Source organism: Lepisosteus oculatus, chromosome 6 (assembly GCF_040954835.1).
Source record: "Lepisosteus oculatus isolate fLepOcu1 chromosome 6, fLepOcu1.hap2, whole genome shotgun sequence".
In the NCBI taxonomy this organism is placed as follows: domain Eukaryota; kingdom Metazoa; phylum Chordata; class Actinopteri; order Semionotiformes; family Lepisosteidae; genus Lepisosteus; species Lepisosteus oculatus.
Window position 1 is genome coordinate 18,562,947 of NC_090701.1, and position 27,301 is coordinate 18,590,247.

Genomic DNA, 27,301 nt, shown 5'->3' on the forward strand with positions numbered 1-27,301 from the left:
CTCTCTCCCTTTCCTCTACACCTGAAGAAGACTCCGCAGCTAAAACGTTTCAGTTTTTCTTCTTCAAAGCTTTAACGTGGAATTAACTTTAACACTGATCCTCCACAGCCTCACATGCTGATAAAGCTCCCTTTCTAATCTAATCTCTTTCAGAAAATAAGCATGTCTTAACTACAGCAAGGTGTTCACCTAAATCAAAGAAAATGTATGCATTAAGGATTTCGTATGGTGCAATGACTTAACATTTCTTATTCCTGTCCATTCAGAAAGTTAATTTTAGTCATTTCAGACCAATGTCCAGTCTTCCATTACTTGCTAAGGTTCTTGAAAATGTAGTGGTGAATAACTGATTGAACACCTGGAATGTAGCCTTTAGCAAGAGCATTAATGTTTTATTGAACAGACAGGAGACATGTAAATTCATTATGTTGATTAATAGTTTTCATCCACAGGGGTCAACAGGGGGTTCAGAGATTAGCACGTCTTTTGTAGAGTCTTGTCAAGCATGTGGCTGTTCACTATCCTCTAAGCTCTACATGACACACATCATCATAACTGATGTCTTGGATGTTTGAGACAGAGTACAAGCCTGGTGAGCAGAACGTGGCTTTTAACCATTAATGGATTTTAATTCTGCAGGGATGGCGAACAATAATCATCTAGCCTTCAACATACTAATGGCATGAAGACATTGTTCCCCTGGTAAATACATATTGTCTGTTCTGCGTTTTTCATTCTTGATTTATTACACCAAGATTGACTTTCAACAAGTTAAATTACCTCATCAGCTGTGGCCATTCAAGTTCTCTCACTAATGAAGTGATTTATTACTTACGCAATGTCATTATATTTTCTGGTCAGTCATGAATTATTAATCAAATTTGATGAATCAATATCAAACATGCCCAGTATCAAACATTGTCTAAAAACATGCCCAGTTCATATAAAGACATTCTAACCACCCCCTCTTGCATTCAGAACACCAACAGGGACTCTTGCTTTCAGAGACCCCACAACCTAAAACATTCATTATTAAAATTTCATACATTTGTGTTTGTACATTTTATATTCTAAAGATAGTGTTAGGAGACATGGTAGACTTAGAAGCTAAAAACCTTTTCTCGACTGTGCTTGAATTTGAATGTTTTTTTTTTAGGGCAAAACTAAACAAATTGCTTTTGTGACCAACTAATTCTGTTTGCGGAACAGGATTCCACAATACCAGTTTCTCATCTGCTACAACAACAACTTTGACTGTGGATCTATTATGACGCAACTGCTATTTAATCGTGTTATTCCATGAAGCCTAAAAGTCAAAGTCAAAACTTCCCTGTCGGTATTTCAAAGCCAGGGTACTTCTGCTACAAGAAATTGTTGCTAGAAAAAGGGGAAGACCCTGATATTGAAGCAGACAGACCAGCTTCTGTTCTGATCTGTTGATCTCAACTGTTAGTTTAATGTAATTGTTGTTCTTTTCCGCATGTGAACAAAGCACAGTGGCAAGTGTGTCTGTCACTCGCTGTATTTTATGCATCAATAGTTACTGTATATCCATGAATTCTAAGACAGGATAGGATGTAGTGAATTAACTGGAAAGGTCTTGTTTCATCATAAAACATTAGCAGAACTGTACTGTATCAAACCAGTGCATTCTTAAAATAACTCCCACAGCTTCATACAATTATTCATGCTGAATATACAAGGCAAGATATATACTTTTGATAGCAACTGTGATAAGTCTGAAAACATTTGATCATAAATCCAAATCTATAAGTGTGTCAGCTGTGTTTGAGCTTTGATCCCAAATAAAGAATTTGGAGGTGATCTTTGACCCTGAATTGACGCATGTACATCAGGTGCACAATATTGTAAACACTGAGCTTTTTCATCTAAGAAATTTTCCATGACTGCATTGTATGGTGTGCAGCATCGAAGTATTCAAAACCACACTTAAGTCACTATATTCTCAAAATTTTGAGCTAGGATAATGAGCATGTTTTGTGTGCATAATCACATCACTCCTGCCTTGGGAGTCCTTAAATGGATTTTCTTTTAGGTTTCAGATTGATTTTAAAACCTCCTGCTTTTGTTCAAGGCTCTGCGTGGTTTGGCTTTCCAGTATCTTACTGATATGTTATCTGTTTGCTTCCCTCCACACAAACTATCCTCATCATATTCTGGTTTCATGTTTTTTCACTGCTTGTCTACAGCCACTGGCTGACAAGGCCATTTGTTGCTATGCCCCCCAAATAATAATAATTGTTTCTACTTGTATAGCACATTTCTAGACACTTCACTCAAAACACTTTATAGGTAATGGGGACTCCCCTCCACCACCACCAGTGTGCAGCCCCACCTGGATGATGTGCCGGCAGCCAAAGTGTGCCAGAACGCTCACCACACATCAGCTATCGGTGGGGAGGAGAGCATAGCAATGAAATCAATTCATATCTGGGAATTATTAGGAGGCCATGACTGGTAAAGGTCAGGGGGAAAAAATCCATCCATCCCTATTGAACTCAGAATCTCAGCCATATTCGGTGCTCTGAACTCTATCCTACTTAACTTTCTATAAAGTCCTATTGAGATTATCTACTGTATCCTTATCCTTTATTATACTATGTCAATACTTCAACAGATGCGAGCCCTACCAAGTTCTGTAGACCAATGAACCTCACATGTTAATCGGAAGGTTGACTTTGTTTTTAATGAGCAAAAGCATCAGCATTTCTATTCAGCTTTTGTGGATTAGGTACTTGGAAGTTCCAATGACAGGAAAAGTAAATTGAAATATAGATTTATGGCCTGATGATTATTTACTTTTAACTGTGGAAAAAATATTTTGAAGGTCTTTTTTTTTTTATCCAGTACGCATGGAACCTATCGGCATCTTCACAGAAGCACTGCTCTGCTTTTCGGTAACGTGCACCTGCTGAGAAACCTCATGTACCATGTACCAGAAGAAGATGTCCAAATTCAGCTTGCAAAAACAATTTATACTCATTATAGTATATTCTACAATTTGTGAATATACATATAGCATGTGTGTTTATTAGGCTTTCTAATTATTAGACTTGGGTTTTCTACATGACTCTTTTGCTGTACATTTTTTAAACACCACATTCTAACTCTGTAAGAACGAAAGGGTGATACTGCTGGTCTATTAAGAAGCAGTGATCTGTACATTAAAATAAGCAATTTATCATTAGAAATGCAGGCAGAAGATTATGGTCTTAAAAAGATCACTTCGGCAATTTCTGAAATAAAAAGGTGGCATTTCTAAAATTAGCTGTTTCTAAAACTCATACATATTTAAGAAGTGACATTACAAAGTTTTTTACACAGTTGTTTTGCCAAGTCTTGTCCCTGAATTCAATCCATTTGGATCCTTGAGAAAACTGCCAGATGCTGTGTATCAACACGTGTTAAAAGTCTGGCACATACTGTGATGTGCTGAAGGGCCTGTTTCTTGTAAAAGACATTTTTAGATTCAAAAAGCTCATGTGAGGCTGTCCTGGAATTTCCCCAGCCATATTCAAACAATCTCAAATTGAGTGTCATTATTTCTGGCATAATCATCTTCATCAGGGGCAGCATGTGCATCTCCAGAAAAGTATGCTTCACAAATACCACCCCTCACTCTTCTGAGTTGAGAAATCAAATCTGTCCGTGATGGTATAATAGAATATAGAGTAACCAGGACCTCACCACGTCAGCAACATCACACTGTTTCACAACAACTTGCCTCTGCTAATTTATTTAAATATATTACATCTATATCTGCACATCGAGTGCATCATGGTTAGTCAGGAATGATCAGTATGACACTCAAAACACTTCCACATCTTTATTTCCTAAAAACATACACGTGCAGTAGGGACTGCTAATTATTTATACTTGATATATTTATTACACGAAGAAAATATTCCCAACAGGGAAAAACATTTGTATTCCGTCATCCATGTGGAGGTCAACATTGAAATCACATTTTGCAATTAAAATACATCTAAAACATATGATGACTTTTTTTCCCCAGTAGTTTTTAACCTGAAAAATTAGGTATCAGATGACAGAAAATAATGTTGTATTCCATGAAATATGGTTTTGTTCTCATTAAAGTTCCCTTTGCAGTAGCTGTAAGAGTAGATCTGTTAATAAAGGTCCTGACTATTTTCCCCTCCAGGCTTGGGCATTCTGGTTGCCTAAACCAGCTCTGGTTCTGAGTTCTACTGATGTAGAAATTCTTTACTTCTTCACTCGATCTGCTGTGTAGCGGGGCTATTGGTAGATATAGTAGTGACTGCCACACGTCACCCAGAAGGGTGTTGCATTTCAGTGGTGGATAATTAAGACCTTGCAGTGAAAATCACTATACAGATGCAAGAAATGATTAACTGCCACAGATATGACATTATTATAGTGTTTTACAAAGAGAAGTGACACTTCTTAAGTTAAAATGACAACTAGAGCTATGGAACAGAGCATTTGACTACATTTTTCAAATGCATTTCTTGCCTACACTTGTAAATCTGCAGTGAAATTCATCATTTAGTGACAACGAATAAATCAACAGCATGTGCATCAGCTTCACTCAAAAGTTTGTCTGGAGTTTTTGCAACTTTCTGTTGCAGACAAGTCCACGTAATGTTCTGACAGCCAAAATGAGATCTGCAAAGCTACAGCATTGTATTAGGATGTAGGGCTTGCTACAGAATGTCCAATTTAACTGAGCAACCAAACACTGAATTTACAACGAATCAAGGTTATCTCGTGGGCATGACGGCATCACAAGAAGAATTCTCTTTGCAGTAAGCCAGTGGAAAAAAAGAAAATAAAATGTTACTCAAATTCTAACTAAGTGCAGAACTATAGTGTTTAAATATTGCAATGAACTCAGGCCAGGGACAGAGAGAACCCCCAAAACAAGAAACAAATACACTTCCACATTAGTATTCCTGTTAAAAGTTGTATAGAAGTGCTCCAAACGTTCCTGCTGACACTGCTGCTACTACAAAATTAAACCTCTACAGTCCTATGTTTGTTCATTAAAACGGTGGCAAATATCAAAGCAGGCATGTATGAATTTAAAATAATGCACTAAGGTAATTATTTTTGCTTTCCTATTTGAGAGCAAGTCATGGATTCATGGATGGAAAAATCAGCCTTTGTGCAGACAAAGAATGTGATGGAAATTAAAGACTTGTTTATTAAAGACTATTGTTCTTTTTTCTCCATTCTGTCATGTGTACAGTTTTCTTTCTGCAAAAGAACAACTTAGTCCTTTTTTAAGGCTCAATTACTTACACTGCACTTTTACCGTTAAAGTTCAACGGCACTTGCTACACAATAAAGATATACTTTAATACTACTGTTAATTCTGACTAAATGTGACTTTGAATTTATCCAGTAGATGGAGTTGCACATTTAGAATATTTTGAATGCTGTCTTTTCTAGCATATAATGTAAACACTACTGCTAGTTTAATAATGAGAAGCATCGATGAACTCAGGAAAAGTAGAGCAACAGCTTTTGTTAAAAAATCTAGCATACTCTAGGTATTATGAACAAAAAAATACTTTCCTATTAAAACAAGGAGACAACATACACCAAGTAAAACTATTTAGGTAAGAGAAATTAATATAATGTCCTAAATTACTAGTAGAATACCTAACTGATTTTACATCTAGGAATTACTCTATGTCCTACCACTTGTAAGTCATTGACTCTTTCAAACTAATGCATTCCTTGTGATTAACCTGAGGGTAGTGGTCCAAAAAACTGTTAATATACAATACAATTATTTTAATGCTATTTAGGATGTTAATAAATGTGACTAAATAAGGCTACAATAACATTATTCACTCTTCTCTCCTGAAGTAATAATGACCGACAGTATAAGATTTTTTTACAAATCACTGTTTCCTGGTGTCTTTCCAGGACAGTATATTCTTTTAAAATATACATTTTCACTTTTACCTACGGCTGACTTGTACTACATTTTTTAAGAGCTTTACTTCTTGCCAATTTTTGTTTTGAAGGGGAGAAGGCTTGAATGGGTGAACACTTAAAATTAACCACCAAAGCCCCTCCTGGAATATACGTGTTAAACCGCTGGATTCAAACCTAGTTACTGTATAAAACAATTGAGTAGCCTGGTAGACCTGGTGCAGTACTTTCAGCACTGAGTCAGAGAATGCATGGGGACGTGTTATGGCACCACAATACTTCAGAATGAGACACTTGCCTGGCTGTGAAATGTGGCGTTACGGAGTATGTGTCATTATTAATGGAAATGGCCGTAATTAATGAAGTCATTGGCACAAACAAGACAAACCAAATGTAGACAGATTAGTGCATGACTGAAAACATGACTTTTACTCTCCTTTCCCTTATTAAAATCAATTCCAATTCCCTCAATTTATTAATGCCAGGAGAGCATGAATGTTTACTGAAAAGCAATGGCAATTTCAATCAATACATTTAAAAACATATACATTCATGTAATTATATGTGAGTTGTCTAGGGAACTAAGTCAATAGGTGTGCAAAAACTGAATAATTGAATGTTCAATTAAATAAACAGTTTTTTTTTCCCCAATCAGAAGGATGTGTAGAGTGGTGGCCATTATGTGCTGTGCAATGAAGGAATTAATCCCAGCCAGTAAGGTTGGAATGGCAAACAGTCTGTAAAATCTATAAATTGTGATTTAAAGAGCAATAATGGTAATTACATTTCTCAGTAAAAGCAAATCCTTTCTACCTCTGACCTGCCCAACTTTGAGCAATTGGTGATTTTCCACACTACAGGTAACAAAGAGCAGTACCGGAGATTCAGAGCCAATAAGAGAAGACTCATTTCCCTCACCAACAACAGCACGTGCCTGCAGGTGCCCAGGAGGTTACAGGAATCGCTATGTCACTGAGAGCACAATCATCCCTGCTTTACTAACCCCAATCTATCCTTGTAGGCACTCAGCCAACTGTCAGTGACACTGGAAGAATCAAGGTCACAGTCAGCTAGTGATATGAACCAGACCTGAACCCATTCAGAACTTAACCTGCACCTGGATATGTACTGACTGAGGAACACGTAAAGGTTTATTTCATGCGGAAAAGAGAAGAAACACAACGTTGCAGCTGTGGAGCCTTCTTCGGTTCCACAGATGAAACGTTGCGTTTCCTTTCTTCTCTTTTCAGCATGAAATAAACCTTTACTTGTTCCTTTTCAGCCTACGCATGCCGACGCAGCTACCTGCTTGAACTATGCACTGATTGAGCTACTTAGTGGCCCTTTCTAATAGTTTCACTCTCATTTCGAGTCATAAAGATCTGTGTATTCTGTTACTCCCACTCTGAAACTCAGTCATCCCAAGCCAGGACATTGATAAAATTTTACTATCACATCTTGCTCAACTTCTTTTGGGGACAGCATTACTACTCAAAACATTTAAATACTGTTTATATACTGTACAGTAGCTGTAAAGAGTGCTATTATTTGCTCATCTTGTCATTAAATTTAACTTATAACTCATATCATCTTGAAGGTTTCTCTCCTTGCTACAGATTAAGTGACATTATAGAATACTAGATTTCAAATTCATATCTTACAAGTTATGGAGAAATGAAATGAATGCCTGACAGAGTGTTCAACTTTATCAATAGGACTATTGTCGATATGGTAGCAACTCCAGCCCCTCCCCACACACACTGTTGACTAAACCGATCAAAAGCTGAAAACTAATCCAAATGTTGAGCAGAATCTGGACTAATTATAAAGCAGATCTCTCAAAGCACTTGTAACGTTTAGGACTGATCTGTTTATATATACTTCAAAACTAGGAAACAGCTATTCATTGTGACAAAGAAAAAATAATTTGTAGATTAGATAATAAAGGAAATTTTTTTCATATGTTTCTATTCCATGTTTTCTTAGGCAAGATCCCTGAAGAAATCATGTCAGGTCCAAGAAAACAAGAAAAAGTAGTCCACATATACATACTGCATACAGCCTGGCAGTCCACAACTGGAAACTTGTGCACATGCCACATTCACTGATTTATTTTTCAATCTGTTAAATTCAGCAAATAAATAGTACTTATGCGTTAAAATGTACAGAAAAATGTCATCTTTAAGTTAACTTGACTTCTTAACTTCTTTCACTTAGAGATTCAGTGAAACATGCAATTTAACCAGGGGTGCCCAAATGTTTGTACACAACTGTATTTTTACTATCGACAGGGTTGAGCTGCAATGGGAAGATGCATCTTCAGACACATTAAAAGATGCTGACAGCTGTATTACAAAGAATGAATTGAATTAGTCAGAAAAAAGGTTAATGTCTAATATAAGAAATATTTTGAAAGGAGAAAATTAAAGGACTTTAAAAGGAATGAGACTTGTGCTGAAATAATTTCTGGCACCACTCAGTGTGAGGCTCTCCATGCTCTGAGACCTTCTCGAGATGTGAAAAATATGCATATTTACAGATTTACAATTTAAAAATAATTTTCAAGATAGTCACTTTTTATCTCATTGACTCCTCAATTACATTCCCTCAATAAGTCATTTTTAGCTCACTAGGTGTAAATACTTTAAAAAAGTGTAAGTGCTTTGCCGTGCTGCTGAGACACTGTGCACATTACCAGTGCTGATTCAGTTCCCAGTCAGGAACTGAATGTGATTGATATGGGGTGGATTTTGCATTTAAACATTCATCTGCATTTCCTCAGAAATAAGGAGAAACATTATTTGAGAAGACAGCGTGTTCCTAAAATCTGGTTAGAGCTAGTTGAGACTACCGATTAGAGCAAGAAATGTGTTTTGAAATTGTTAGACGCCTGCTTGTAACCAACTGCTTGGTTTTCTAACCAAACAACTTTAATTTCATCCACTACCTGAGATGACCTATTTTTGTCAGTTTGGATACCGATAGCCTAAATATGGGATGTGTTCGACTCTTCTTGCTTGCGGATTTTGGGAAAACACACTCCCATTCCTACCTAGAAAGCAGCAAACACAGCTGCACCAATGGATATTGGGTCTTCTGCCATGGCAGAAATCTGCTCTTTCTGGGATTCGAGGGGGTGGCGTGACTTCTGTAACATACTGTACTCACTGCAATGAGCCTTGTCAAAAGTACAGCAGAGATTAGCGGCAGATCATACAGCCAGATTCTAAAACCCAACGAATTTGACATCAGGTCCATCAGAGAGGAAAAGTTTAATTAATATAGTCAGCCTTATAGTATATGATTGTGGTATGTGAAATGACCGATTCATTTTTACATTTTCTTATGAGAATATTATTGACAGTGGTGGATGGAAAGTGTATTATAGTGATGTTAAGTGCGATGCACTCGTCATAGATAAGTGGTCCAGTACTTTCTTGCCTCCTTATACATCTCCGGTTCACACTGAGCATCAGCATCTGGTAATTCCCACATTAACCACGGGCTCGGAATTGAACTTTAAAAACCTGTTAAGAGTGATGTAAAAGGTTAAACATCTAAACCGTTATCCAATAGTAAAGAGTAAATAAATACTAATTCCACATAATAGTTAAGGTTTAATCTTTTGAGGACCAAGACTGCGCCATCAAAATACAACTGAACTGGGATCCTGCGGTCATGGTCACACAATCTGGAATTAAAATGCATAACACTGTTTGATTTTATTGATACACTCTTCTTTGTACTATAGGCTGGAGAGGGCAGGGTTCAAATTCCGCTACACAACAAGTTTTTGGTCCATATGATGTGATGTTACCTGAAGGTGTGTTATTTCACACACTGAAGGCAGCAAGAAGCAGGAGGATCAAAGATGTTCACTAACCTCATAACTGTTTGGGTTTTCAGTTTAAAAGAATATCACTTCAATTCCTTTGAAGCCACCAAGAAAAATGTCATCCTAAGCTTTTGATAAATATGTACAAATAGAGGTTAATTCCAGAAATTCAATGCAGGAAAAAGAAAAAAAAAAAACCTTTTGGCTATGCAAACATGTGAAAGAGGGGGGCAGGTGAGAAATGGTAAGAAAAATAAAAGAAAAAGAAAATAAGAATGGGGACATGGGTAAGAAAGTGTCCAAAACATGGAAATCAGGGACAAATTCAAGTGGAAGTGTGAAAGAACTCTGTCAATGTTACTCTTTGTTTTTATTACTTAGGAAAAGGTCAAGGTTTTATTCTACAAATCAGTGATATAAAATAACTGCCAGAATATAAAATACATAAATTTTTGAAAGGATGCCAGAAGCACTGATGAAAAGTCAGAATTCACAAGTAATTCTAAATGACCAGCACAGGCAGCAGTGAGCCAGAATTCCCTATTACACATAATGGAGAATAAAGAAAACCAAGAATAGCTTGGACAGATGCGTATGTCTATGCTAATTTCACTGGAAAATATAAAAAAAATCTTCCTCAGGCTACATGAATTCCTCAGAGCACACATCATAAAGAGGAGGACTTCCTCCAGGAAATCATAAGAGCAAACTGCTTTGAATGCTGATATGGCTTTGGGGTGGATTTTTATCATAGCACTGTATTTAGGCATACATTAACTCTTGTTATTTGATTTTGGGTACTCAGTTGTTGTTTTTTTAACTCTCCTTTGCCTTACAATATTGTACTGTAAAAATGTAATACAGCCGCAACGTTCAGTACTGTACATCAAGAATTATACAATGCCTTGCAAATGTTTTTTGCCCCTACCAAAAACCTTCACATTTCGAAAATAACTGTGGATGCATTTTTGTCAAATAAAGTTTTTTTGGCAAAACTGTAATGATCACACTGAACATTAGATAAATAAAGTTCACAAAAACCTGGGAGAAAATAAACAAATTGAAATTTACTGGTTGCAGAATTATTCACTCAATCGGTGATAACGCTTTGTTATTCGTAAACCAAAGATTTTTGCCTTGTCAGATCACAAAACATTCTACCACGTGTCTGTATTACTTACATGTTTTGCTGCAAACAAGTTTTTCGGCAATGGCTTGTTTCTTGACACATGTACAGGACAGAATTGTGTAGCGACAGGGGTATTACGGATGTATGAACACTACCCCTTTATAAAGACACAGAAGCTTGTATATTTTTCAGTGTCGCTTTTGCACAGTGGCATCCTTAAGCAGCTTCCTACATGCCCAGCTTGTCAGTTTGGAAGGGTGGCTTGACCCAGACAGTGGTATGACATACTGTATAGTGTGGTGAAAAATGAAAACACAACCCATTATTGCTTATCATATTTAGGATATATGTTTCCTTCCACCAGTTCTCGCCAAGTACTAATAGTAGTGAAAACTTGCCCTACATGACAAATAACATACAACATTTTAACTTTTTACTACTTGACAAAAAAAACAGGATTTGATGTGTGATGTTGCGTGAAATATCAAAAATGGTTTAATAATAATAATAATAGTCATAACAATATTAATCATCATCATCATCCTTACACTTATATAGTGCTTTTTTGGGGAACTCCACTGAAAGCACTTTATAACACAAAACAATGAGTACAAAATAGCTTAAAATCAGTTTTACAGTTCTAATTCCAATATGCATTATAGCGTACTCTACATAAAAAATGGCTTATTTTGTGCATCTGAATAACTGAACATTTATAACAATAATCGCAAAAATTCTGTTAGAATCAACTGGTGAAGGTTTATGTACTTCAATAAGTTGACTTAACTTTTACAGAAACCAATCCTTTCTCGACCAAATTAAAAAGTTTTGTTGAAGTTTAAGGAGAAAGATTTACATTTTGAAAAACCTGTCCTTTTACGTACAACATTTTTGTCACATTGCACAGTACTAAATTAAGAACCGACATGTATGAATCACAAATAACTGGAATGCAAATTCTCTGCTGATGATATGTTGAGAATTCTCTAGAGCTCTTACTAGAAATTAGAAAAAAAGATAATTCAGGCAAACTAGATGTTTCTTTTGTTAGACAATGTATTTTAAAGATCATAAACTTTAAGAATGACTGCAGCCAGTCAGATCATCAGTTAACTTATATTTTTGAGTTAATTATGAGTTTTTCAAGTGGTAACCACAGGAGACACTAGAAATCTGAAACACTCTTCTGAACATTTTAATGGAATGACAAGTTAGATTAAAAATTTAAGTGTAATCTAACCATTTTCTATCTGATTTTACCAATACAGGGTCCTGTATCTCGACAAAGCCAGATACACCCTGGACAGAATGCCCATGTCAGATGTGGCAGACAGACACGGACACAAACACAACCACTGACAGCAGGGTCCATTTTCACAGAAGCCAATTAACCTACCAGTATGTGTGTTGACTGTGGCAGGAAATTGGAGCACCCAGAGGAAACTGCTAGGAACATGGGGAGGATGCACAAACTCCGTACAGATAGCACCCTCAGGAATTGAACCCAGAGCCCCAGCGCTGTGAAGCAGCAATGCTAACTACTGTGTCATCATGCTGCATTTTGGGGGTTGTCTCTGCACCTAATTTTAATGTGAAGTACAATAACACTTCACTTAAAATATATTAAAAATACCTGTTCCTTAACAATGCACACATAAAAAGTGTATTTCTTTATTAGCGTGTTAACGCTTTCCAAAGTGGAGCTTTGGTCATACAGAGTATCAATCTTGCAACTGTAACAAGGAAAAGCACGACTGTCCTCAGGATCTTTTTAATAAGCCTAATCTGATTTTGTGAGACTTTTGTTAAAATAGTGGTTTCAATAATGTTAATCATTTTTGCATTTTGCATGATATAAAGCATCCATCTTCTGACATAAATTTAAGTTGGGCTGTCACAGCCTTATGGGCAGAAAAATGTTTGGATTTTGTAAAGCAGCTGACCAAGCAAGGTAAAAGCTAACTGCTAAGATCACAAGCTCAACAGGTCTCTTACTTTAACAGCTCAGAATGAGTCATGTGGGAAGTTACCTACATACCATCCATTAAAGTGTATAGATCTTGTTATTTATAAATAGGAAGGACTTGAAATACTGTTCAGCTAATTTAAGCAACTTATCAAGCAAGAAACGTGAACCGGAATGTGAAATATTGAACCTTTACACTTCCTCGTTGCATTTGGACTTGAAAGTCTTCAAGAGGGTCTGACTTTCACTGAAGACAGTAGAAGAATATGATTAGTAGAGTAGATAGCAGAACAAATGAATTGAAGGTCATGTGTACTTACAGAAGCCACTCCCATTATTCTGGGAAATGTGAGAGATGAGCATGCATCTGGAGTCTGTCCAAACGTAGTGTAAGGTGTCTGGAACCAAGCCTTTTCATTGGCCCAGATCACATCACACAGAGGGAGGATAGATGCCCCCAAGCCAACAGCAGGACCATTCACAGCCACTATGATGGGTTTCTTAAACTGGATGAAAGTGTTCACAAAGGCCCTGGAAAAAAAAAAAACAACAACAGATATTTCAATTAGAGCATAGGCTTGCAGCGCTACCTGCTACATTCTCTAAACGAGTTGCGAGATTCTAATACTTCTTATAGATGAAAGATATGAAAGATTTGTCAGATGGTTAGAAACAAACACCTTGTGAATTAAACTGCCGGTTCTGTCAACTGATTAAAAGATAATATTGCTGCACAAAGGCAGACACACAGTACACCCATCAATTTAACCACTGAAAAGCACAGCTTTGATCCATTACAGTAACGTTATTGCAAATAGAAAATTTGTTCAGAGGATGTAATCTAGAGACAGACATTTCAGACAGTTAATGCGAGTTGCCAGGAAAGAATTCCTTAAAAAATTGCTCATTCATTTCCAGACGTACCGTCATGATTTAATATCTTTGTTGGCTGTTTTTCCATAAAGCCAATGGGCATAACACCAAAGCGTTATAGAATGGATAAAACCAGCCTTATTCCTACTATATATTTTAATAAAAGACACAAATCATATGAACAAAAGGAATTAAGAATAAAAAAAAACCTTGATCTTCATTACTCAAGTCAACAGCCAACAAATTAATAAGGACACAAAATCTGTCACTATTCGAGTTAAACGTTATACCACCAACCATAGGATATATGGTTCTGTGACACTTCAAGCACATTCTTTAGTAAAACTAAGTCATGTAACAGTTTCTGGAGGGTTAAGATGAGTTGAGTGGGGTTAAAACTCAAGCATTCTAATCCTCTTCCTTAGAAAATATTTAACACTTAAAACCTGTGCTTAGTCCTTTTATTCATAATTCTCACTGTACCGCACCTTTTAAGCAATGTAATCTATTATACTGGACATGGCTCCTTACAAAAGTATTCAGACCCTTGTACAGTTTTTACATTTTGTTGCTTTAAAACTTGCAGTCTTGACACTTTGAATAAGCAGGCTCGACAAAAGGAACTGGAAAAAAACTTAAATCACACATGGGTTTTTTAACATGGCACCTAATTCATACTGCAAATACTGGCAAAAGATTTTTGTGGTCAGTCAAGACAAAATTTTGGTCTAAATGCAGAGTTAGGCTAGGTCTTATTATATTATAACATTATAGTTTAAATTCTCATCAGCGGGGACTGGGAAGCTGGTCAAGACTGAGGGGAACATAGAAGCAAATCTGAAAGGAAAACCTAGTACAGACCTAAGACTTGGACAAAAATTCACCTTTCAGCAGAACAGTAATTCAAACCATGAGAGCAAAGCTTCACTGGAGTGGCTTAAGAAAGAGAAAGTGAATGTCCCAGAAACAAATTCTGACTTACTTTGTGGATATGTCTCTACCAACTTTGCCCACTGGCCTGTGTCAATTTTGACCCATTCTTCTTGGCTGATATGCTCAAGCTCCCTCAAATTACTAGGAGATGTCTTATGGTTTTCAAGTCTTTCTAGAGATTCACTTCAGGATTCTAGACTTGCAGCTATATTTGCTGCCAAAGGTGCTTTCAACAAAAAATATGAATAATAAAACAGAATAACAGGTATATGAATACAATATTAAATTAAAAATGTTCATGCATTATTTAGCAACTTACAGAAGAGGACATTGCAGGAGGGTCTGAATTATTTTACAAGACACTGTGTACAACAGTATGCCCAGAAGGTTTGGCTACAGCTATGAAACTAATATGGTAACTAACTATCCATTAATTTTACAGTAAATTAAAAAGGGAGTATAAGATAACTATTCAAGACAATGAAATTTCACAGTTTTCTTCTATATCATTTAAAAATGTGCTCCATAGAAAACATGACAGTATTCGCTATAAAGAGACAGCAAGATCTTTTTTCTTCAGTTGTGTACTTTTATTTTGGTTTGGAGAAGAGCTTGTGTGAGACAGTTTATATTTCACTTGGTTCATGCTAGAGACACCTGCTGATGTGGTCAGAATAAGGGCCAAAAATAGACATTTATACCACATGCTTCTCTGATTTGTCGCTTGCTGCATTTCCTGTGTCCGCAATTAAAGCTGAATAGTGTGGGCTTTGAGAAGAAGGCGAACTTCATCTTATGTTAATTGCTAAAATTTACAATGACATAAGTCACTTTGACAATGGATGTACTGTATAATATTAATATAGTATAACAATCTACTACCAAGATCTAGTGTTCCTAATTTATTTTTTTATCAGGTGCATTTATTAATTGGTTTCTAGTACCCTGTAAAGTTGACTTTAGGGTGCAGGTTTATTCAACTTGATAGAATTTGCTTGCTTAGAAAGTGTGTCAGGACCTGATGCCATATTTAATTTTATCACATTCCCTTCAGTAAGAAAAGGATAGATAATTTTCTTTATCCACTTTTTGTAACAATATAAATACTATTGCAGCTACTAAAGATAGTAAACGTTGCCATAGTAGAACCCCTTGAGCTAACACATGAATGCGTTTTCATTCTGAAGTCAGTCTAACACAGGTCTGACACCTTGTATCTATATTGACAACTGTGAATGAATCATTCCTGCTTCAAATGTCCTTTTTCCTAAATGGTCTTTTGTCAACTTTTCTACCAAATCTTGAACCTCACGGAATAACAAACAACTATGAGCTCTACCTGATTTATTTTGTTAACAGAACGGAATTAATAAAAGGAAGGAGTAAAGTCAACATCTACCTGCATGTACTGTCAGAGAACAAGTGACTCCTGGTAAGTGTCAGAAGCTTAACTCATTAGCACACGAAACAAGATAGGACTACAGTATACCCTAGCCTATCAAATGGTCCAATTAACCTAGCCATAAAAAAGGCTCAGGCCAGAATCGAATCTAGGAGACAAGAGCTAACCACCGTGCCACAGAGACGCCTGAAAATGTCACATCATCAATTAAACTGTAAATTTCCTTTGGACTCCAGATTTTTAAAACAGACTGGTAAAAATGCTCAAAACAACACACTTGTGTTAAAACATTGTCTCCTGCTGTTTAATTAAGTATACAGAAACAATTGAGAAATATAACATGTACTGCCATCTGTAATCATCAATTAGCCAACATACTGAGTATCTGGAGCATGCTATGGTAATAGGCTTTATTTAGTGTGCTTTTGGAAAATGCTAGACTTTATTTTCCCTATTTGTACATCATGTATATTCTTGGGATAATAATGGTTTAGGAGGCCATTTGGTCTATCTGGCAGCTGGTTGTTAATCGCTTATGGTTGTGAGGTTCTCCTCCAGCTGTTTCTTGTCAGATTCCAGGGTATTAGAGCTTATAACGTGTTTGCTTTTGCTTGTTCCACTCTCCCACCACACTTCATGTATTGATATGTTTTCTGTTCTAACTTTTAAAAACACTTCCATGTTGTTCCCAGTTGTGTCTTCTGGTTAATATTTCACTATGTTTGTTTACTTTCTAAAAATACATTTGTCCAAAGAGATCTGCTGATATTAAGTGCTTTGATTCCCTGTAATGCTTCTGATCTGTCTATACTAACAACATTTAATATAGAACTTTGACTTTCCTCAGACTGTGGAATGTTGTTGATTTCATCACTGGTAAACACCTGAGTAAAATATAAATTTAGTAAATAACCCATTCCCCTTTCGCCATCTATGTTTTCCACTACTGTCCAATAAACGTTTAACTTCATCCTTTACTGTTGCAATACTGAAAAAAATATGATCTAAATTCACCCAAGCTTGCAACTCATTACATTAATTTTCTTTAAGTGGATCCTGTTTTTTTATATCATTTTACTAAGTGCCTACTTTCTCCTTACATGCATCCTGATAGATTTTTTAAGCCACTGCAGGAAGTGCTTTCTAAGCTAAGACTTATTTACTCTTGGAGATCTTTGCTTCAAGACAAATATCGTTAAAATGTTGGTATCAGTCCTTTACAGATTTTGCATTCACTCCTTCCTGTCCTTCTTTACGTTAGGTAAAACAATTGAATTAGACTCTTTAACGTATAATTTCAAAAGTGTCTTCTTGTCCATTTAATTTTCATCTGTTCACAATTGTAGTCACTTGAGTTACAGCACTGTTCCCATAACGATATGTCAAATTCCAAAAAACCTTCACCACAAGAAGTCTTAGGGTGTTATCCAAGCACTTACTAAATCAAATTCCAGGAAAAAAACGTGGTACCTCGTCCACAGTGCAGCACATGTACTCTGCAAAACTCAAGAGACTCGCATAAAAAGCCCAGAAAGATGGGATTTGAAGTGAGATTTGAAGTGAGAACATCTTGGAAAAAGGATGGCTGAAAGGCAAGCACGAAGAAGCTCCAGCACTGAAGTGTACACAGAGTGGGATTTATAAATCTCCCAGATGACGCAGAGAGCACAAGACAGAAAAGCTTTCTAGAAAATCATGAAACTCTGAGAGGCAGAAGTACCATCCGGAGTGCCTCACCTTGCATGCAATGTACTCAAGAATCTGTGCCTTTGACCAATTTTACACTGAAACAAGTTGCCAATGAGATTTAGAATTGAACATTTCTGATGCCTTACTTTACTCCTCAGGTACATTTTTAAGGCAAAAATTAGGGGCGCCCTGAGGCACACCCTTCTAAAATATTATGAGATAAACAATGATATTTAAGATTAAAGAAAACTGTGAAACAAAAGGGATTGTTCTATGATCTAGTGACCACTGCTTTGGAACCAGAACACACCACTGACCTGCCTAGTGTTGACTGTTCAGTCCCCAAGCACTGCTAGTGCTGTAGGTTGCGGTCAGTTAGAGGGCACCTGCTGGTTTCTAGTTCTGTTATTTAGCACTTTAGTTGTCCTCTTGGTGGTATTTTCATTTATTCACATTTGTAGTATGAAAAGATGTATGGAAGAGAGCCATGGGGAAACGATTCATTTTATTGTTCCGAGCAATAAAAACAAAGAAGAAGAAAAAATCAGAAATCCTTGGAGCTTTACCTGATAGTCTCTGCCATTTTAGTGCTTTCTCTCTTCCTGTCATCAGTCAGTCGTCGTATAAAATAAATAAAATCAAGGCCAAAACAAAAAACGCTTCCCACAGCACTCAGCAGAACTAATTTACTATCATCTGCGGCTGCTGTAGTGAGTGCACTCTGGAGCTCCTTCATTACCTGTAAGGCAAAAAAAAGCAAAGGCAGCCAATGAGACATTCATTACCTTAGCAGTAGTTGTGAATGAAACTACTACCGATGCCCTGCTTATTAACACCCATTTTTCATATCAGTTTGAAAACAGTGGGCATAGAGAGTGACAATTTAGTAATATGAAATTTCACCCAAAAAAGCCATACAAATCTAGGGACAGAAAGTTTGGAGTCTGAAAGAGTCCTGTCTTCTTCACCAACACTGTCTTCCAAAAACTGGAAAAATTAGGTTACCACAGGCAACACTAGCCTCTTAGAAAATACACAGCTAACCAGAAGCCATTTCCTTGCCTTCAGTCATTAAACTGAAGGGAGTTATTTGTCCAAGCTGTAGTTAAAACAAGTGCTACAAAATCGAACAGAACAAAATATCCAAATAATTTTTTTGCAAAGGCTATTTTGGCAGGAATTCTGTGCACTTCTTTCAACCCATCTGAAGAAAGTAATTAGCATGATGTTGCTAGTTGTGGATGAATCAGTCAGAATCAGTAAGAAACTGTCACAAATAATAAGTGACAATGACAAAAATCTTTCTCTATTTGCCACAGCTAGGAGTACACACACCACTGCTCCAAAATGCCCGTATACTCGCAAATGCTCAACATTTGTGGCTAGTTAATTTTTCCCATACAGTACCTCTTTAAAGCAAACAAAATTTTTTCTGAGCATGGTACATGCCAACACTAGTAAATCCCTTGTATAAATAATGAAATAATGTTCAACAAAAAGGAGAATTTCTTTAATGTATGTTGGTGATTGCAAGATGTGTCAATTAACATATGAAAGTGTCTCCTATTACTAATTTTAAACCACGTTTACAGGAGACTTTGAACACTACATCAGTTCCAGGTTAGAACAAGAAGCACACATTATTCTACATATACAAATAATATTAATAATACTGCAAGGTGGAAAAATCTATGTTGTATTAATCATTGCTGTTTGTATTTATTTCACAATATGGTAATACTAATATATTATTGTCAGATTACACACAGTACATGATAACTCATGCAATGCATATACATAAACAATTACTTATGTCAATGCACGCCCATGAAGTCAATTTATAACACAGGGAGGAAAAATGTCTCATTCAAATTTGTAAATTAATTCTGTAATAGATCCTGGAAGCATTTATCAAATAATATTAATATCCTTTAACCCAACAAGATTCACAGAAATGACATCAAATTTACAGCCTGCAGTGGTAAAAAAAACCCAGGCTGCAATCAGTGACATATCGGACATGGGCTGCAATTAATTATGCAGCATGGCACTGTGCAGATCCCACAAAAAATTTAAATAAATAATTATTTAAAAGTAAATAATTTAAAACAGCTTCACAAAGAAACAATACACATCCTGTTGTAGCTAACATTAGTGATTAGCTTTATCAGTAAATAAACTGTTATTAATAAGCCCTTGTTTTGGTAAGGTCCTAAAATACTTCAAAAAGTTAACCAGGTTTTTAGTTTAAAAACTCAAAACGTCGATTTAATAGTTACCAATCTGGTTAAAATGGCACAAAGAATTCCAACAGGAGTAAGAATTATAACTCACTACCAAAAGGTTATTGTAATCACCAACAGAGACTGTGCTGATTTCTTAAGCATTCTATTGCACTTGTGCCTGTGACAAATGAACTGCACTGAACTGAAATTATTCTTCAGATCATTCACGCCAAGATGGCTCGACTGTCATTTTAAGGTTTCAGACTAAATACTAGTTCAGTCAGTTGTTTAACTCCTCCAAACAATTTTAATTACAGTGATTCAAGTCGACAATGACTGGTTTGATTTTTAATCAGCAGATCTGTGAACAAGATAGACCAAGTTCTTGCAGCTTTAAGATGTAAATTATAATACTAAAAGCCCTCCTACTTAATGTATTTTCACTTCAGTGTACAGTACATTTAATAGCCTAGATAGTCAGTCAAAACCAATTAGAGGACCTGACTCCCTGCCTCTTCTCAAACCAACTATTTCTCCATGACCCACATTAGATTTGTTTGTATTTAATTAAAAGTTTCCTGTTGTTATAGCTTGACCATGGATTTTGTGAGGTTAACTGTAAAACCTAACTGTTCTTGACTCCTTACGGCTGGCTCTAGTAGAAACGATGTACAAACGGTGGTTTTCCAATAATCTTGATTTTTAAGCCACTCCATCGCAGTGTTGGTCATTTCAGGTCAACTTTGTGCAGCTTACTGTTTTTGCAGTTCTCTTGAAAAATGGTTTTATTTGAAACAGGCTGGTTGGATTGTTTTTAGAACATATCTTTGTATCCGTGAGTTAATCTGATACAGCAGTGATTACACTGATTACGGTACTGACCGTTTTTTAAGAATGCACGTTCGCTAAAATATTCAAATGAACTAACAAACCATATAAATTTCCAAACACACATTTCTAGTGAAGTGTACGTGCTGATGTATCTCTGATGTATCTCTGATGTATCTCTGATGTATCTCTGATGTATCTCTGATGAAAGAAATTCAATAGAAAAAAGGAGGAACTTCTTTATGTTATAAAAAAATATAACTATGTGCCCATTTAAGCACTGCAATACCATATTCCTTCAAGCCATATCATTTGGATATACTTTGTATTCATGAAAGTGCCAAGCTGGTCTTGTGGGGTTAGAAATGTAGAGATCACTTACGAGGAAGGGAGCTACTAGCAATTAGTAACTGTAATAAACATCTGTTGTACTTGTTGGCAAACTGCTCCTGTATTTTGTAGATAATGTCACAACTGAAAGGAATTTGTTGTGTTTCTAATATTTTCTTCAGACTTGTAATTACGCACATGGAAATACACACATTATTACAAATATGTCTAATCATATTAGAGGAAACTGCATATGTACACATTTATGGGGTATGGGGTTTTTAACCCATAAAATATAACATGTGTTGGTACATTTGCTACTGATTTAATTTGGTTAGGACCTTAATGCAAGGTAACTTTGTGAGTAACAGATTTGTTATTATACATTATCAGCTGTTGGGAGGCTCAGTGGCGCAGTGGTTTGTATTGCTGCCTGACAGCGCTGGGTTCCTGGGGTACTATCTGCATGGAGTTTGTATGCCCCCCCCCTCCTGTTTATGTGGGTTTCCTCTGGGTGCTCCGATTTCCTCCCACAGTCCAAAAAAAATACTGGTAGTTGAAGTGGCTTCCGGAACAATCGGACCAAGGTGTGAGTAAGTGCATGTCTGAGTCTGTGTATGTACCCTGCCCTGTGCCCGTTGCTAGCTGGGACAGGCTCTGGCTCCCCTGCAACCCTGAATTAGATGAAGGGGCTAGAAAATGTAAGGATGGATTATCAGATGTGGCTACCCATTAACAAACCTCCAGAATCAATCCGCTACAAAGAATATCTTCCGTTTAGAAAGTTACACACATGTGGAAATGTGTTTTTTTAATATGTGAAGAACTTGAAATTGCTCATTCCTGAAGTACATTAGACTTCAGGGAATGAGGACCATGGCAGTACAAAGGGCAACTATGAGCTGAACTTTTGCAAATTCTTCCACAAGGGTAAACCTACTGATTTGGCGTATATTTCTTTTTTATTGCATCTAATTATGCTATTTGAGGTCTTAACCTAGTCTGACTTCATTTGTTTTTGTGCTCTCATGAAAGTAATGAAAGTGTCTGATGTTCAGGTCAGTGCAAAAGGCCTGTGCTCTAAGGAATTTAATTTAAGATTTGTTTAAGGAAAGAGCACGCCGTGGTTGATCATGCTACTGGAGCGCTTTTAACTGACTTGGGGACATTACATGTTTTAATTGTTTTGGGAACAAAAATCTTTCTTGAAGACTTTACTTACATCTGGATTTAAGGAGTTGTTTTCTGAAGACTTTGTGGAGAGTAATATGTGAGTGAAGCCGTCTTGCTTCTTGACAACAATGTCTCTGTACCGGTAGGCACTTTCAGTTTGTCTCACGCTAAAGCGCAGCCTCTTGTCGAAAGCCTGCCTGTCTTCAAACCTCCTCTTCCCTGCTGTGACTCCTGTGGCTGAGCTCTGTATGCTTGTTGTACCGTTGGCTGCCAGGGCTTCCATGAACGTAGTGGTACCTGCGGGCGACAAACCCAGATGTGTGTGACGTCAATTTACGAGCCATGAAAAAATGCTCAAAAAAGAAAGAAGAACATGTTCCTTAGAGAAAAAATGTTAGAATCAACTTAATTAAGGACTGTAAGGAAAATCCGCTTGAGCTGTAAGTAGTGTTGGCAAACAAGTAGGTGGCGCACTTCCTTATGCATCAGAATCGCCAAACCAACGTTACAGGATGGTGACCTGAGAGACACTGCTGGAGGCTCTTCTGTACGATGTCAGAGAAAGATCGCCGGAGACTCTATGGGCCTGTTTGTAAGGGTGGTTACCCTAGTTTCTTGGCTTGGCACACTCCGACCTCCCCAAATCTCCCCCCTTAATTCAAATGGTGAAATAAGCTCTTGCTCAATAATTCTCAAATCACCTGAGACAACTGGAGCCTACACCTGGCTTGGATTCATTTGAAAATCTGGCTCTTGAAGTCTTGACAGCTGTGACTTCTACTTCAATCTTGGTCCATCAGCCTCCCATAACTAACAACTCATTTCAGACTTGTCATTATTTAACCCAAAATACGACAGAGACTTTTACTTTTAGGGGATTTCAATATAGATTTTAAGCCATGTTTAATCATCCCATTCCCAGCCAGGACCCCACATTAGATCTTCTCATCAGTGGTGACATTTCCATACTGATGTTCTTGGCAATCTTGGATCATCTAGCCTTTCTAAGCAAATGTGATTGCTCGTCACCTCCCTCCAGTGCCAAAAGTAGCATCACACTCCGGAGATTAAAATCACTGACTCCTACGAGGTTTGCTGATGCAGTATGTGACTCACATATTGTTAAGACTAAGGCAGACACAAATCTCAGTGTCACAACAGTTACAGGCAGCTTGATCAGATATTAAAACCGAAATGCAGCTTTATTTTTGCAGCTCAATAGTGGCAAGACAGAGTTGACTAGGGTCAACACATAAAACTGTGAAATGATGCTGCCTTTAGCTTGGTATTTGATGGCCGGGAGACTAGAGCTACCCAAGTGAAAAGTATCTGCGTTCTTCTCATATTCAATTTATCTTTTGAGACTTGCTGGAAAAATTACAGGAGTGTAATTCCTGTTTTCAATGTCATTTTACAATTGCAATTAGATACTGAGAAACTGTTTAAGGTTTTTGTTTTCTCTACATTCATGAGACCATGGTAGTATCAAAACCCAGATACTAGAATCTTTACCAGATCCAACCATTATTATTCCTGTTCTCAGTGTTGCAAAGGATTGGCTTTAAAATCCTTCTGCCGACCTACAAAACAGTGAACAATCTGTTTCTTTCTTACTTCAAACAGTTCCATCTTTATGCACAATATGCTTTATCAGCTCTGGTCTTTAAATTTCGGACTGCTGATTCCCCTCATGCCGAGAAGCCATATACTGGACTTTCTACTGAAAAAATATGTAATATAACACACCCTGTCTTAAATAGTCCTGGTGATTACAGAAACAAATCGGTCTTTCTCACATGTGTGTGAGCTGTTTGGTCTGAGTTTTATCTAAGAAGAGCACGTTTGCTGCAGTAAGTGGTATTGGTGAGCCAGTAAGTAGCACTCTTATAGCATGTTAAACCAAGCTAATTCAGGTTTAAAGAATTATGCTGCACATTTTGAAGTAGTAAGGTGGCATCCTGGAGAAAGTAAACTCTGGTTTTATATAATCTAGCCTCCCTAAAGAGCTCCCCTTATTTCAATTTCTGAAGCAAATTTCTCACTCTCTACCTGATAAGCTGTGTAGGGGGACTGCTGGTGCATAATGGCTGCCATATGTCACCCATGGGAGTGTTGAACTTCATTGGTGGGTAAGAGGATACCCGCTTTATTAAAAGTGCTATAAAAATCCAAAGATTTTATATTGAGACTGCCAGAGCCTCATGACCACCACATGTCACCCAAGTGGTAATGGGGCTTCCCTCCTGAATGTGAAGTGTTTGGGATTTTTTTAGGGTGAAGAGCTATAAAAATGTACCCTTTTTGGACATCATTGCTAAAAAGCGTCATTAAATTCCCATACCAAACATTAATTAACTTAATTATAACTGACATAATTGATTCTTAGAATGACACTGAAGTAAGGTATATTAATAATAATACTGGGCTCAACACTCACTCCATTTCATTCAAATACAGTATTACTGACACTTTTTGTCAAGAGGAGAAGAGTGTGGATGAAATCTAAAATGCTTTAAAATCACAATGTATTTGTTGTATTTACAAATCACCATTTTAAAATCACCAATCATGAATTTGATGGCTTGTGTGCTGGTTTATAGACATCAGAAAAAAAACTATAAAAAGTTTAGCAAAGGAACCACAGATTTTATTTTTTAGCAAAATCTGTGCAAAATACTGTTTTTTTTTTCCAATTTTGTCATTAAAAGAGGTGTTTTATATTTCAGCCATTCAGTCACAAACTGTTAAATATATTTTTTTAAAATTGACATAAAAACAAAGAGCTGTTTGTAACTAGAAAATATTGTAACAACATATTTTCAATGTCTCAACCTGAAAGCAAAAGGATGGAGAATGAATCATCCCTATTTTGTGACTAATTCACCACTCCAAAGTTTATCAACCCTGTTGTTAACCCCGGTTGTTTGCTATTACAGCACATTGCTCTGGAGGAGGTAGGTCCAATTGGCAGGGCCACAGAGTAGATGTTAAAAACAACAGGGCAAGCAGTGGAAACTAGGTGTTAGAGGTCATAGTATAGTAACAAGATGACTGAAAAACAAGTTTTGTCAATGACATAACTTTGACATAACAGTGGCAAGGTGCATCATACCTTTCCAACTCAGACCCGAAGTTTTACCGTAAGAAGATAAGAATGGTTAAAATTAAGATGAGGCTATGTAGTCCATTTAGCAGATAGTAGCTGCATGTTTCAGGAAACTCATTGTTTCCTGGAATAATCCAGGGTTCAATAATCGGCTTCAACAACATGGCTGAGCACCTTGTTCCAGACTCCCACAGCCCTTTGGATAATCATGTTTTCCTGTTTTCAGATGTAAATGTAGTTCCACACAATTTCCCCCTGTATTCTCTGGTTCATGTGTCACTATTTATTGTGAAGAAATCCACTGGATTGACTATGTCAATGCCTTTAAGGATTTTGTCAACTTCTATGCAGTCTCTTTAATTATAATAACTATAATTGCTTATACTTATATAGCCCTTTTCTGGACACTCCACTCAAAGTGCTTTACAGGTAATGGGGACTCCCCTCCACCACCACCAATGTGCAGCCCCACCTGGATGATGCGACGGCAGCCGTAGTGCGCCAGAACGCTCACCACACATCAGCTATCAGTGGGGAGGAGAGCAGAGCAATGAAGCCAATTCATAAATGGGGATTATTAGGAGGCCATGATTGGTAAGGGCCAATGGGAAATTTGGCCACGACACCGGGGTCTTTAACAACATCACCATCCAAGACTGAAATGGCTCGGTTTCTACAGTCAGTCAGTCTAGGATATTCCCTATAGTCCTAGAATGTATCTGATTTCTCTTTTCTGGTCTGACTCCGGGCCAGTAACATCGTTTCTATAACGGCAATAAATTAAATCTAGAGATACACTTAGAAATGTTAACATATTTCATGGCAGTCCAGTAGAAAAGTGACACACAAGAATAAAATTAGCCAACCACTGCAATGATTTTGAAACTGCTGCTCACTAAGGGTATCCAGAGGTCAATCTCTCCTTGCACTTAGCAGTAACAACTAAGCCTAGGAATGAATACCGAGAGACATTAAAAACACTAAAAATGAGCACTGGAACCAATATAACTTTTCATGTCTCCCAATGTATATACAGTATTGTTACAAAACATAGTATAATAAATAATATTATAGCAATAATACCTACAAGAGATGGAAGACGAAATTGTACAGTAAGATATTATTAGACAAAGAGAAGAAAGTATAAGGTATGTAGCATTCACATGGGACCAACGCCTTTCATCTGAGTCTGTTTTATCTTGTTGCCTTACTTTCCTAATGTACTCCATTTCTCTCAAAAGCAATTTAAAGGAAATACACCTAACAGACTGTTAAGAATGGAACAACCCCTCCCTAACCTAGCTGGAATAGCTGATTATTCAAGTCAAGGAGGTGGAAGTAATTGTTTGACAAACGTGTGTATAGAAACGAGCAGGAGCGGCACCTATATGTACTATCACAAGGAGGCATTGTGAATACGCACTGCATTTCTATTAACTTTTAACACTCATCAAAGTCCACAGGCAAGTAACACAATTTGACAAGCGATGCAAACTCTTGCACCTGCCACTGTGTGAATGCTTAACAAACCTTTGAAAGTCTGAAACAAACCTTTGAGAATCTTAAAACAGACAAAAGCATGTCTAGAGATTCTGTGACAGAGCATGATTTTTTTTAAATGTCAGGTTGGATCATAATGCTGTACAGATTTTAACATTCCAACCTCACAAAATAAATCCAATGGGGAAAAGTCCTGGTAACCTACATTCGTAAAAGAACTTTCTACTGTTACTACTTAAGAAGTTCCAGATTCATAAATTAATTAAATGGTCAAAGCATTATCTTTTCATCAGATACGTAACCTTAGGTACTGTTCTAGTACATATAGGTGCAATTATAAATTATGATAACCAAAAGTCCTTTGGT

General features: G+C 36.9%; 1 protein-coding gene across 2 annotated transcripts in view; it reads right to left on the reverse strand.

Annotated features, from left to right (window-relative positions):
• cdyl (chromodomain protein, Y-like) overlaps positions 1 to 27,301 on the reverse strand; it is a 140,061-nt gene that overhangs the window by 10,430 nt on the left and 102,330 nt on the right. For both annotated transcript variants that reach the window (XM_015354582.2, XM_015354581.2), the window contains exons 3-5: positions 22,379 to 22,626; positions 18,340 to 18,512; positions 13,197 to 13,407 (exon numbers count right to left, since the gene is read on the reverse strand). In XM_015354582.2, coding sequence (XP_015210068.2) covers positions 13,197 to 13,407; positions 18,340 to 18,512; positions 22,379 to 22,626 — 632 coding nt within the window. The remainder of the gene's footprint in view (positions 1 to 13,196; positions 13,408 to 18,339; positions 18,513 to 22,378; positions 22,627 to 27,301) is intronic.